A 12,358-nucleotide genomic window follows, 5' to 3' on the forward strand; every position below is an offset into this window, starting at 1 on the left:
TGGGCTCTTATTTAGACTCACATCTGTGTAATAATGCCAAGGGGGGGAGGGTTGTTTCTTCAGCTCACAAGCCCCTCTTGAGGAGCCTTCGCAGTCCAGTTTGTAGGAGGAGAGCGCAGGAAAGACCCCCCCCACACTGCAAACATACATGCTGCCATTACGGGTTGAGAGTCTCACGCCAGCCAGCTCTGAGCTGCGTCACGGCTGAGCCCCGATGGGCCCTACCCAGCCCGGCTGGAGGATCTGTGCATTCCAGCCAGCTCGGCTACAGCCTTCCACCACTAGGGACATTGGGCAAAACTTTTCTCCAGCTGTTGATATGGGTTCAAATCCACCACTGGCTCAATTGACCTGGTGGCCTATGTACTCTAGGGCTCCCCGGTGGCACTCACCCCAGCAGCTAGTGACGGGGGGGGGGGGGGCGTTATTTCCCTAGTGTAGATGAGATTCCTGTAGCTGCCCATCCCGCCTATGAGGAGCTCTGACACTGACCATTCAAGCAGGGAGCGGCAGACAAAACCCAGCTGAATTGGGAGGGGGAAGCCAGGGGGACACACACAATGGGGGATGCTCATTCAGCTTTGCTGCCACCTGGTGGCCGTTCCTTATCACTGCAGGTCTAGTGTTGGAAAGGCCAGAAGCCTACGAACCCCCCCGGTGTGAGCCATTTGGGAGCGCTAGAGAACCCCAAACTGCCCCTGCCATAAGCGAAATGCACGAAGCCCAAGGACGTTCTTAGCTACCTTTAATTTTACCCCAAGTAGGCAGATGCTGCAATTGGGCCAGCTTGGACGCCCAGCATGCCTAGGACACTGAGGGGGCTGGGCGGGGGGGGGGGGGGTCACGCCTGGCTGGGTGGTTTGGGTTGGAAAGGACACAGGCAGGCCAGACTGGGTGGGATAATGCCGGCTTTATTTTCAAGCGTGGTATACAGTGATGTGGCAAAATGCGCGTCAAAGAGCAGCTGGCGAAGCAATGGCCAGGAGCGCCTGCTGCGGGCTCTATGCGGAACACGTGCACCTGGGCACGCGATGGCCCAGCAGGCCAGAGCCGCTGGTCACACGGGGCTGGTGTGCCCTGCTTGAGCGGGTTCTCTTTGCTGCGTGGTGAGTAATGGACCCAGGCAGGCCAGCCCCTGCGGCACTCGGACGCCTGCTCAGTGGGGGCACGCAGCACCGTGGTGATGAGGCTTTGGGACAGTCCACTGGTTCCTCCCAAGGGATCCACAATCCATGGGACCCTTCCCCTGCTGGAGAAGTGGCACGCTCTGAATGGAGCCATTCCAGCCCCCTACCCTGCCCCCCCCTCTGGTGGGACTGCTCCCTGCCCAGCCCCCTCTGAATAACCCAGTTTAAAGGGCCCTCGCCCACAGGGCACTGGGGCTGGCAAGGTGAAAGGGAAGCCCAAGGTGCAGAGTGGGTCTGGATGAGCATCCCAGGGAGGAGCACGGCAGTCAGAGATGGAAAAAGCTAGTTACTAGGGGCCCCGCTCTAAAGCCCATTGAAGTTACTGGATGTCTTTGGATAAGCCCTTAGCTGCAGGGCTGGGATCTGCTCCCCAGCGGAGAACATGCAAGAGCCTACAGTGCTCCAACCCTGGAGGACATTTCATCTCTGGTTAGTGAGCTAGTTGTGTCCCTGCACTAATGCCGGGCTGCACGTGTACTGGGGGGCCTGGCGTGTCGGAGAGGGGGGTGCCCAGCAACGTCATTCCGCACTGCCCAGCGCTCATCAATAATCAGTTAGTATTTATCTAACCTACAGCAACTAGCATTTAACCAGCTCTTGCCATGACACGCCCCATGGCCCATTTGGCTCGTGCTGTCCCAAGCGGCCAGGCTAAAACAACCCCCATTTCACACCTCCCTTCACTTACAATAACCTCTGTGATGCCACTTCTCCCACTAGCCCTCTCCTCATTGTCCCGGGGCTCTTTCTGAAGAGCTTTCCAAGCCACACCGCTCCATGCCCCAGTGCGCCGCTCAGCCCGACGGAGCATCACCCCTTCTCAGCACTTGCCGACACATGCTCTGAACAGCTACCTGTCCTCCCTCTCGCCGCACACATCCTCCCTGTAGCAACGACCCAGCCCAGGCCCCCTCACTCCCAGCCACGGCGAGCTGTGCTTGCCTTGGCTTGGGACAGCACGAGCCAAATGGGCTGTGGGGCGTGTCATGTGCGAGCTGTGCTTGCCTTGGCCGTGTGATCGTCTCTGTGTGATTGGAGCGGGACCCGTCCACTTCATTGGCGCTAAGGAGCCATCAGCCACAGGGTGTGCAGACATCACCCAGAGGCTCTTTCTAACTCGTCCTAGCAAACCTGGTAATAGTGCATGTGATTTATAGCCAGGCTGGGGGTTGGTTTTGCGCTCCTTGCTTTGCTGCTGGTGTCAGATTCTTGCCTCTCACCTCTGCAGACTGAAATGCTCTCTGTAGCCCCAGGTTTCAGCATGGGTCAGCAGCGACATTAGCTTCCCCCACACATTGTGTCTCTAACCAGGACCTTCAGGGGACAGTCACCAAATGGCACCAGTAGTAGCCCTGTGGCGTGAACTGCTGTCCATGAGACGTTGCACTGGGACCCCAAATTCTTTTTATATGAGCCAGTAAACTGCTCCCCAGTGAGAAAGACTTTTGGTCTCTCCTGGCCTGGGTGTCCCCTCACAGCAGTAATCTGGAAGCAAAAAAACTCTTCATGTCGTTACCAATCCTTGGAGACACCCAGCCCCACAGGGATGAGCTGGCTGGTAATGTCTTGGGCACTTTAGCTAATGACCAAAGCCATGTGTATCTGAGACGGTGCTCTCTCCCTCCCAGGCCACTGGCCCCTCTCCGCAACCTGCCCCACTTCCTTGCACTCCTCGGAGCAGGGCATCTGGGCTAGAGCAGAGCTCTGGCTGCCCCCTCGTCCCACTTCCTGCGAGCCGCCCCTTTGACGTGTGCACCCACATTCCTGCAGCCCTATGGGGGCGCTAGAGGGCGGAGGGGAGCTGGGGAGAAATGGACAGGAGTTGCCATGAACATCAACTTTTGTGAAACCTTGTTTTGGCTTATATAGGGATGAAAAAGTAAAAAAAAAGCCTCATTTTCAGGGTCTTTTCTGAAACATTAAATGGGACGTTTCCAAAGAAACAAACCCGTGCCACAGAGATTGCCCTGGGGGAGGGAGGGGGGGACATTTTTTCTTGAGAAAAATTTCACATTAAAAATTCCGACTGGTTCAAAGAGCTTCTGCAGTTGCACCAACTAACCCCTAGAGGGCTCCAGTTTGTGGACTGTCGCCTCCTCCTGGGAAAACGCGGGCCGAGCCCGGGGCTGTTCCCTGGGGGGTGCTAGGCGCTCCCTGGCGGGTGCCAGGCACTCCCTGGCTGTCGCTCTCTCTTGGCTTCATTTGTTTCCATGCGCCCAGCGGAAGCTGGCCCTGAGCATGTGATCCCCCCGCTCCCACGACATTCCTTTCATGAAACCAGAGCAGCAGAAATGCACCGGGGGGGGCTCTGGGAGGCCAAGCGGCTGCGGGGCAGGGCGGGAGGGCGGAGATCTGTGCACGGATACGGTAACTCCCCGGGCGAGCTGGGCACAGCTCGGACACCTGGGTTCGCAGAGGCAAACCTTTCCTCCACTTGCTCCCTGCAGAACAGGGGCCTGGTGAGAGTTGCAGAGTTTTTGCTCTGGCTGGAGTGAAAGGATGCAAATCCACCTGTCTGGGACGTGCCTGAGCGCGGCCCTCTCCTGCCTGCACCCCATCTCCGGGTGCCCCAACCGTCCTTGAGTTGGCCCTCGTGTGGTGGTGCGGCACCTGGCGGCGCCTCACCCCTTGGCGTGCAGGAGTTCAGCAACATCAGTGCGCCAGGAGCATGAGCCAGGCAACTGTGCAGCCCCAGCGGCTCCCCACAACCTCACCCCGCAGGACCTGTGATCAGCACCAGGGGCTAGAAAGCCCAGGGGCTGGGAATGGGGAGAACGCGAGAGCGCTGTGTCCCACTGAGTGCAGACGGGGACGGGCTGCCCTCCCTGGGCTCACCTGGCATTAAAGCCGGGCACACTCCTGCCTTGAAAGGCTAGGGTAATAAAAAGACAGGATGGCCAGCTTATCAGGGGCAGAGAGGGTAACACCTGACACTGCTCTGTGCCCCCTGCCAGATCATAGGCTGCATGCCACGCTGCCAAGCATACAAAAGAGAGAGTGGGGGGACCAGCCCGGGACGGGCAGGAGGGGCTGGGCTGGCCAGGGAAAAAGCAAATGGGCTAGGACGTTGGTTTTCTTTCCCCAACACTCTGTGCGTGGCCGGGGACCATGACGCTGCCAGGGCTCAGTGGAGAAGCTCTGGCTGCTCTGGGAACCTGCAGCAGTGAAATACCATTGTGCAGCAGGGTCAGCAGAGCAGTCTATAGCCTAGGCCAAATTCAGATGCCCCCCGTCTCCCCTCTAGTTTGCAGCAGCCTCTCTCAGAGACTGTCTATCAGCTAACGAGGCTGATGATTCACCCGGTGACTCCCCGCAAACAGCCCCTGGGCCAGACGTGCTGCCGACGACTCCAGAGCCCCATGGCCAGGTGGGTGGCAGTGGCAGGCCTGGCCCAGTGACAGGACGGCACGTGTGCCTGTCTGTGCCTTCACCTAGAGCCGACCCGGACAGGGCCTTGTACCTTCCCAGGGGCCTCCTCCCCAAGTCCCTCAGCACCGCTCCAGTGGGCTCCTTTCAGCGCCTCCTCACAGCCAGCCGGAGCGCTGCAGGGCAGGGGGAGTCCTTCCAGGGCCGAGACAAGGCCCGGGACCCATTGGCTCCATCCATTCTGCCGCAGGCCACTTGCTAAGAGGGAGCCCACCTCCAACCTCACCCCCTGCTTCCGCTGCTTGGGTCTCGGGGTTGTTCAGGGCTCAGACCCCCAGGCAGGGTCCAGGAGGCCACAACAGCCGGAGAGGGCGGCTGCACATGCTGCATGGCTCTAAATCTCCGGTGGCTCCACCAAAGCCCCTTGGACAGGCCTCCCCGGCATCTGTTCTCCAGGAGCCGGCTTTAGCTACAGCCAGCTTGGCAGAGGTGCATGGAGCACAGTCATGGGATGTTGGTGTGGGGCGTAGGCTTTGGTCACAGTCCCGCGGCGGGGCGGGGAATGCTGACTCCATCACGCCCTGCCTGGGCGCTGTGGATCAACCTAAGGCACAACCTGCCCCCCTGCCAGGGGAACTGTGGCTCCCCTCCGGGACATGAGCTCCTAGACTCGCCATGCCTCCCTCGAGCGCAGGGAGCCGCCCTGCCGGCGGAGCCCTGTGGCCGCGGGGTGGGAGCCAGGATTTTGCTGTTCACTCCCCTGAGGCAGTTCCAGTCTCTCCTGGGCTCTGGCAGCCCTGCTCTTCCCCTCAGGCAGCTGGAAGCAGGCCTGATCCATGGCCTCTGCAGAGCACACAAAGGAAACAATGGGATTCAGAGGCAGCAAGCTGGAAAGCCCATGGCTGGCGGCCTCCCAAGTCCCCTCTGGCCACTCGCTGTCTCTCTGCTGGGGATTACGCGGCCGGAAGGACAGTCTCGGGGCTGCCTGTCCGCCGTCTGTGTCCTCCTCGTCCCGGGAAGAACAAAAGCAGCGCCAGGCTCCCTAGATGTCATTGCTGGCTCCAGTCCAGCCGGGAGAGCACAGTCTGGGAAAGCAGAACACATGCAGGGATGGAGTTATGGGATCAGCAGTGGCGTTGGCTTGGGGCAGGAGCGGGGGGAGTCTGGATCCGGCAAAGTTAGCGGGCACCATCCCGCGGCTGGCTGTCGCAGGCCAGACTGCCATCTGCAAGGTCCCTGGTCTCTGGTGCGCTGCCTGTTGACTAAGCTCCTGCCCCGTTCTAATCCCGCAGCAGGTTTGGGGAGAGGTGCCGCAGAGGTGGGGAGAGAGAGGGACTTGTTATCATCTGTCCCCACAGCCCCCAGCATCCTCCCCCCCGCTGCATGGCTTGGCCCGCAGGACTGGGTGCTGGTGAGTCCATGCATCAATTCAACGGGCTCCAGACACATTCTTGCTCACTTCACTTTTCTCCTCCTGGCCTAGGAGGTGCAGGGCGCTTCCGAGGGCAGGCGGCCCTGTTTCAGCCGCATGCTCCCGTTCCAGCCCCGGGGGCAGATATTAAAGCTGCGGATCCCAGGAGACTTGACCCCAGAGTCTTCTGAGTCGATGGACACATCCGAGTCCGTGGGGGACCTGGAGGTGTAAAGCTTCATGGGGGACCTCGCTCCCGCAGGGGGCGACTGCACTGGGCGAATGAAAGTCGGCGAGTAGGAACCCAGGCTCCTGGGACTGGTACAAGAAGACGCGTTGGCTGGTAGCACCCCAGCGCTGGCGGGTGGCACGAGAATCCTGTGGCCTTCTGTCCAGGTGGCTTTTGGAGATGGCACTGGGTTCCTGTAGGTTGGAGAGTGGCTGCCTGTGATGCCAGGGCTGCTGCCAGCTGCTGCATTGAGCACTGGTGCCCCGGTGTTTGCGGGTAATGTGAAGGACCTGTGCCAATCCGCCCTGGCTGTGCGCGGCGACTGCAGTGGGCTGATGTAGGTCGGGGAGTGGCTGCCCAGGGTCCTTGGGCTGATGCAGGATGAGGTGTTGAATTGTGGGGTCCCAGTGTTGGTATGTCTGTGCCCATCCACCCTGGTTGCTCTCGGAGACCGTGGACTCGGGGAGTGGTTGTCCAGGGCTCTTGGGCTGCTGCATGGGGATGCGCTGGCAGGTGGTGCTCCAGTGCCGGCGGGCGGCGTGAATGGCCTGACGCCGTCAGTCCCCAGGGCTTTGGGGGAGGAGCTCTTCCTCCTGGCAGCATTGATGATGTTCCTGGCGAGCCGGGCCTGCATCTGCCGGCTGGCCTTGGGCTCTGCCTCCTGCCGCAGTGGGGAGAGGGACCTCTCGCTCCACGATGGCGACATGGGAGGAGGGGGGCTCCTCACACTGGCTGCTCGCAGGGCCTCCGCAGGCCTTTCCTCAGGCTCCGGCGTCGGGCTCGCCCACCCCTTGAAGGGGCTCGGGTGGGGCACCAGCCGTGGGGTCCAGGTCAGGGAGGCAGGCAGGGACACTCTTCTTTCCTGTAGGGGGAACACAGAGCACGGCTGAGTGTCAGGCTGACAAGGGAGGCCAGGGCAAAGAGCCAGTGAGGGACCCTGGAGACCAGAGCTTTGGACTGGGAGTCGGGGCTCCTGGCCCCACCACTGACTCGCTGCGTGACCACAGCCAAGGCTTGTGACCTCCCGGGGCCTCAGCTTTGCCGCTGGTAGAGTGGATAATAACACCCACCGCACTGGCAGCTCTGGGGGCGAGCTGTTAATAGCTGGCAAGAGCTTCGAGCTCCTCAGATAGCACAGAAGGGCAAACCCTTCCTCCGTCTCCTTCCCCCTTAACCCTGCCCCACCCCGCCCATCCCTCTCAGCCAATGGCAGGGGCAGGTTGCTAAATGTGATGGCATGCCAGGAAGCCCTGCCTTCAAAAGGCGGGACTTCCCAGAGTGAGGCCACACACCTGGCCAATCAGCACCTCCCAGCCAGGCAGGCTGTGTGCCGATAATGCTAACCTCACCCACCTGACCCCTGCTAGCAGAGACGAGACCAGCTCTGCCGTGGCTCTTCCCCAGCCCCGGCTTCAACGCCGCCTCCTTGGAGCACGCCATGTGCTCAGCGTTGGAGGAGGGCTGTGCCGGGGGGAGGCGGCAGCTGGGCGGTGACTGGGTTTTGTTAGCACCTTGGGCCCATTTATTCCATCCCGGAGATCGGGAGAAGCAAACCACACATCCAGGCATTTTTAGCCAAGAACATCCTGCTTTCTTCTGATGCCCTCATCTGCCCGGCAGGGACTTGGGCTCTGACGCTGTGCCCCTTACTCACGCTGGGTAGCGCTTGCTCTGACCGCCTTGGGACTACGCCCCCGAGTCGGTGCTCCCAGCCTGAGCGAGGGCTGCAGCACCAGGGCCTCCCTTGGGTCGTGTTCAGTACGTATCGCGTCCCTTGCCCCTTTATAGCCGGGTGCCCATTAACCACCGTCGTGCTGCTTGCTGCTGTCTCCTGGGGCCCTGCGTAGCTCTCCCTCCTGGTCCCGTTCTCAGGAGGAGCGCTGGCTTGGCACGTGCCAGGCTGTCCCCAGAGGCATGACGCCCAATCGTGCTCTCAGCGTCCTCGGTGCGTGGGGAGGACTGGCCACGGGGGTAGCCCCCTCTTGGCAGCAGGGAACGGAGCAAATGCTGCCCTGCTCCAATGGCTGGAGAGATGGCATCCAGCCAAGCTAACGGAGGGGGGATGCAGAGGACCAGGGGGCGGGGGGCAAACAGGACGGCCCATCATTAGGTTGTTCTTGTTCTGCTCACTCCTCCCCCCATGCTGCTCAGAAGCACGGAGGCCTCGTTGACAAGCGGGTGAGAGCCCTGTCCCACAGGCTGACCAAAGGGAGGGAAAGCCAGAGACAGGAGCCTAGCAGGACAGGTCCGAGCTGGGCATAGGTGCCCAAGAAAAGCGACAGTGAGGCAGGGCTGGGGCCTGGAGCACCAAGTGCAGCTGGGACAATGCTTCCTTGGTCCAGTCAAGCAGGAGGAGACAAGAAGCCAGGGCCAGGACTTTCCCATGGGTTGACCCTGCTCCTGCTCCCAGTGAGCTTGTGGGCATTGGGACAGAGCTCAGCTCTGGGGCCCTCGGCCTCATCAAAAGCCCAGTGGAGCCCTTCCATTGACGTCAATGGTCCTTGGTTTAGGTCCCCTCTGTGCCCCCCTTCCCGTTCCTTCTGCAGTGCTGGATCCACGCGCCCCGGCTCGCTCTCAGCCCAGCTCATGCTCATGCCTCCTAATCCCTGTGCCCTTGGCACGGGACGTGCTCCAATTCTGTTCCAGCACCCCCAGCACTTGCAGCACGCCATCTGTAGGCCTGCTGCATCATTACAGCAGAGACTCGGCCCCAGGGCGCTGGGCTCAAACACCTAGGGATGGTTTAATGTTGGGCTGGGCCATGCGGGAACGCTTGGGTCTATCTCACTGCTGGTCCCGCCAACTACCTGAGGCCCTTCCTGCCACCTTCTGCTGCTACCACTTGTTCCTGAGCCTTGGCAACACATAACCTTGGCTGTGCCAAGGATACGCAGCCTCCAGCCCAAGCTCTGCCTCTGACCCTGAAACGCCTCCGGGTTGGACACTCCTGTGGAGAGTGGTTCAATTCCCTTTAAAGGCAATACTCCAGCTTTCTGGAGGTCCTGTCTCCCAGCCCAGGAGCTGCAGAGGGCACCAGGGCATGGGGCTGAAATGCCTACCAGGCCCAATGGGACCCAGCTCAGCCACAACCCAGACAGCATTTGTCAGCTGCTTTCTGACTAGACTCTCCAGCTATCTAGCAGGGAGAAGCAGCTCATGGCACATGGGCACCCCCTGCAGGTGCAGCCGGGGCTGCCACGCTGGGCTGGTGTGAAAGAGAATGAGGACAGACTGAAAAGTTTCATCGAGTCACACAATAAAAATCCTCCCTCCTCCAAAACCCAATTCCCCCGCCCTGGTCTGGCCTTGCCAGCCAAGGGGAACTCCAAAGGAGCATGCTGGGGCACGGCCTGCCTCTGCAGGGGCATCCAGGCCTGGATTTGCAGTGGGCATGTTCAGTTGAGACTTGGAATTGTGCTGAGCAATCTCCCCTGCAGCTGACGGTGGGCAGTGTCCTTGGGCCACTCCAAGGGGCAACTCTAGCCCTACCAGTGACTAATGTCGATATAGTCGTGGGTGTGGATGTGTGTCTGTGCATGCCCCTGCGTGTGCACACATGTGCCTGTCTGTGTGTGGGCATAAGGAGGTGAGATTTCAGCAAATGTAGACAGACCCAAGTCAGCTTTCGTCAAGCTCGCTTGCTAAAATAGCCGGGAAGATGCATTACCATGGGTGGCAGCATGGGCTGGCCACCCGAGTACATACTCAGGATCCCAGGTCGGCTGGCACTCAGACAGCTAGCCCATGCTGCTGCAGCTTCACAGCTATTGTGAGCAAGCTAGCTCACTCCAAGCTAGCTCACGCATGCCTACAGAATTGCGGCAGGAACTGGCGACTTTTAGGTAGCGTTCCAGCCAGAAGCAGGGTGGCACAGATTCACCTTGGGTCCTGTCACTCCTCCCTGACTTCGCTTTCCTCTTCAGGAGCACTCAAATAGTCAGGAAGATTAAATTTCAAACTGAGTCAGGGAAACATCACAACAGCAAATCAACCAAGTACCGGAGTGGTGTATAGCGTAGGCGTGCTGGGGTGGTTTTTTGGAGACAGAGACCCTGCCCTGTGCCACCCCCTGACTTCACATCCTAACCCGCGTTTACACAGCACCTCTGATTCCAAAGGCGCTCCCAATGTTTTACACCCAACGGGACAACTCTGCGGCTGGAGTAAATTGACACAACTCGGTTGACTTCGGGGAGCTTTGCTGATTGACACCAGCGGAGGATCTGGCTCTATGTGTACAGAGCGAAACGGCACGGGGAAGCCGAATGTACTTAGTCACTAGGCGTGTGGTCGGGCGAGGGCATCACCAGGCCAACTTTTGCCCAAAATGCACGACGGGATGGTTGATTACCTGTCACATCTCTCTGGGCCCATGACAACAGGGTTGCCCTAAATTACTCCCTTAAATGACCTAATGTGCTTCTCCATACGTAGAGCACCACCAAAGCCAAGACCCAAGGATGGCAGAGCACAAGAGGCCCCTCCCCACCACACCTGCTGCCTCCAGGGGGGTGGTGATGGAGGAGGAGGGCGTTGGAACAGAGAAGCTCCTTGGGGCAGGGACAATCTTTTGATTCATTATCTGTACAGCACCAGGCACAATAAGGTCCTGGCTCAGGGCTGGAGTTTCTAGACACTCCCACCAAACAAATCATAAATAATACCCTGAAGCTAGAAGACAGGCCTGTTAGTTTTGCTACTCAGTGTGCTGAGATCCAAGAGGAAAGAGCAGAAACAGACTAGAGGTCTGTGCATGTATTCAGAGCCAGTAAAGAAAATGGACGCAGAGGAATTAGAAGCACAGTCGAAAGTAACCTTGTTAACATGGAAAAAGTGGAGAGACCAAGTGAGCTACAAAATCTTTACTAGCGTCCTGCCCTGGGTTAATTCAGCAGCTGGGATCGCAGGCTAAGTTTCCAAAACACATGCTCAAAAGTGCAGGGAAGGCACCGAACTGGTGACAGCTTCCTCTCTGCCCGGTTCCTTTCTCTGGCACGCTCCTTCAGATGCATTTGTTCCAGGATGTGCTGTGAGTCACTGGCCCATCCCTTCCCCGGGAAGAGCCCACCAATCTGACACTGCCCAAACCCATGATCTAACGAGGAAATGAGGTTTGTCCAGGTGCTGCAGCAGCTAAAGGCCTCGTCTAGCTGGCAAGCGTGTCTGGGCTTCCTTGGGTCACGGTTCTGGCTAGTGAGCCTGGAAATCAGACTGGGAGCAACCTCTCCGTCTGCTGGCTCAGAGCAGCTCCAGTGATGACAGTGGAGGTTACCCACATCCTGTGGCCCCCTGTGCCTCCCCCAGCTTGTGTCTCCCTGGCACAATCTAGCCAGGGAGCTGCCATGCACTGTACCGTAGCTATCCTGTCACTGCACGGCAGTAAACCCCTCCCCAAAGGCTGGGCCAAGGGGCCAGGCCCTGCGGCCATCACTCAGACCTAGAGCGGGGAGAAGAGTGAATAACATTCTCCACCCCACAGTCAAAGATTTCATGAAACTCATTGCCTACATTATTTGACGAGTATCGTTTGACCATCTCTACCTGGATCAAACACCCTGTGCAGGCAATGGGGGTTTGACCTGAGTAAAGACTGCAGGATGAGCCTCTTCCCCTGGAAAAACCCAGCTCTTCCACAACAGCCCGTAAACACCCGGCTAGCCCATGAGATTAACTGTAATTGTCCCACTCTTCCACAACACCTGGTAAATACCCAGCTATTGGACCCTGTAAATGCCCTCCTGCCATATGGTAACCATCCTATTGTTCCATCCCGTAAGTACCTGACCTGCCAACACCCTGCTACTCCACGGACACTTGCCTTATATGTAAATCTGTTTCCATTGTCTAGCCTTTGCCTTGTCGCTTCTGGCCTTTGCCTCTACATGGCCCTCACCAGTGAAATGGCAGGTAGCAGGTACAGTAAGCCGTACTGGCAATTCCCAAGGACTGTAAATAACACATCATCATTTTGCCCTGTATGGTAACGTTTCATTACCCTGTCTGCTCCTGATGTTGATTCCCTGTCAGGAATTGGTTCACCAGCGTCCCTGCTTGGGAATGCTGACTCGAGCTTTTCACTCTTTCCACCCTGGCCTGGCAAAACAAGGTGTCAGCCAGGCTAGTGGGATCAGAGAGAGACAAGGCAGGTTAGACTGTAGCATTTGG

At 58.9% G+C, this 12,358-nt stretch overlaps 1 protein-coding gene across 1 annotated transcript in view; it reads right to left on the bottom strand.

Moving 5' to 3' along the window:
• Positions 1-897: 897 nt before the first annotated feature.
• Positions 898-12,358, bottom strand: part of SYNPO (synaptopodin) — a 59,998-nt gene continuing 48,537 nt past the window's right edge. Inside the window, exon 4 of the mRNA XM_074960291.1 lies at positions 898-7,055. Coding sequence (XP_074816392.1) covers positions 6,033-7,055 — 1,023 coding nt within the window. The 3' untranslated portion in view covers positions 898-6,032. The remainder of the gene's footprint in view (positions 7,056-12,358) is intronic.

Source organism: Natator depressus, chromosome 8 (genome assembly GCF_965152275.1).
Source record: "Natator depressus isolate rNatDep1 chromosome 8, rNatDep2.hap1, whole genome shotgun sequence".
NCBI lineage: Eukaryota > Metazoa > Chordata > Testudines > Cheloniidae > Natator > Natator depressus.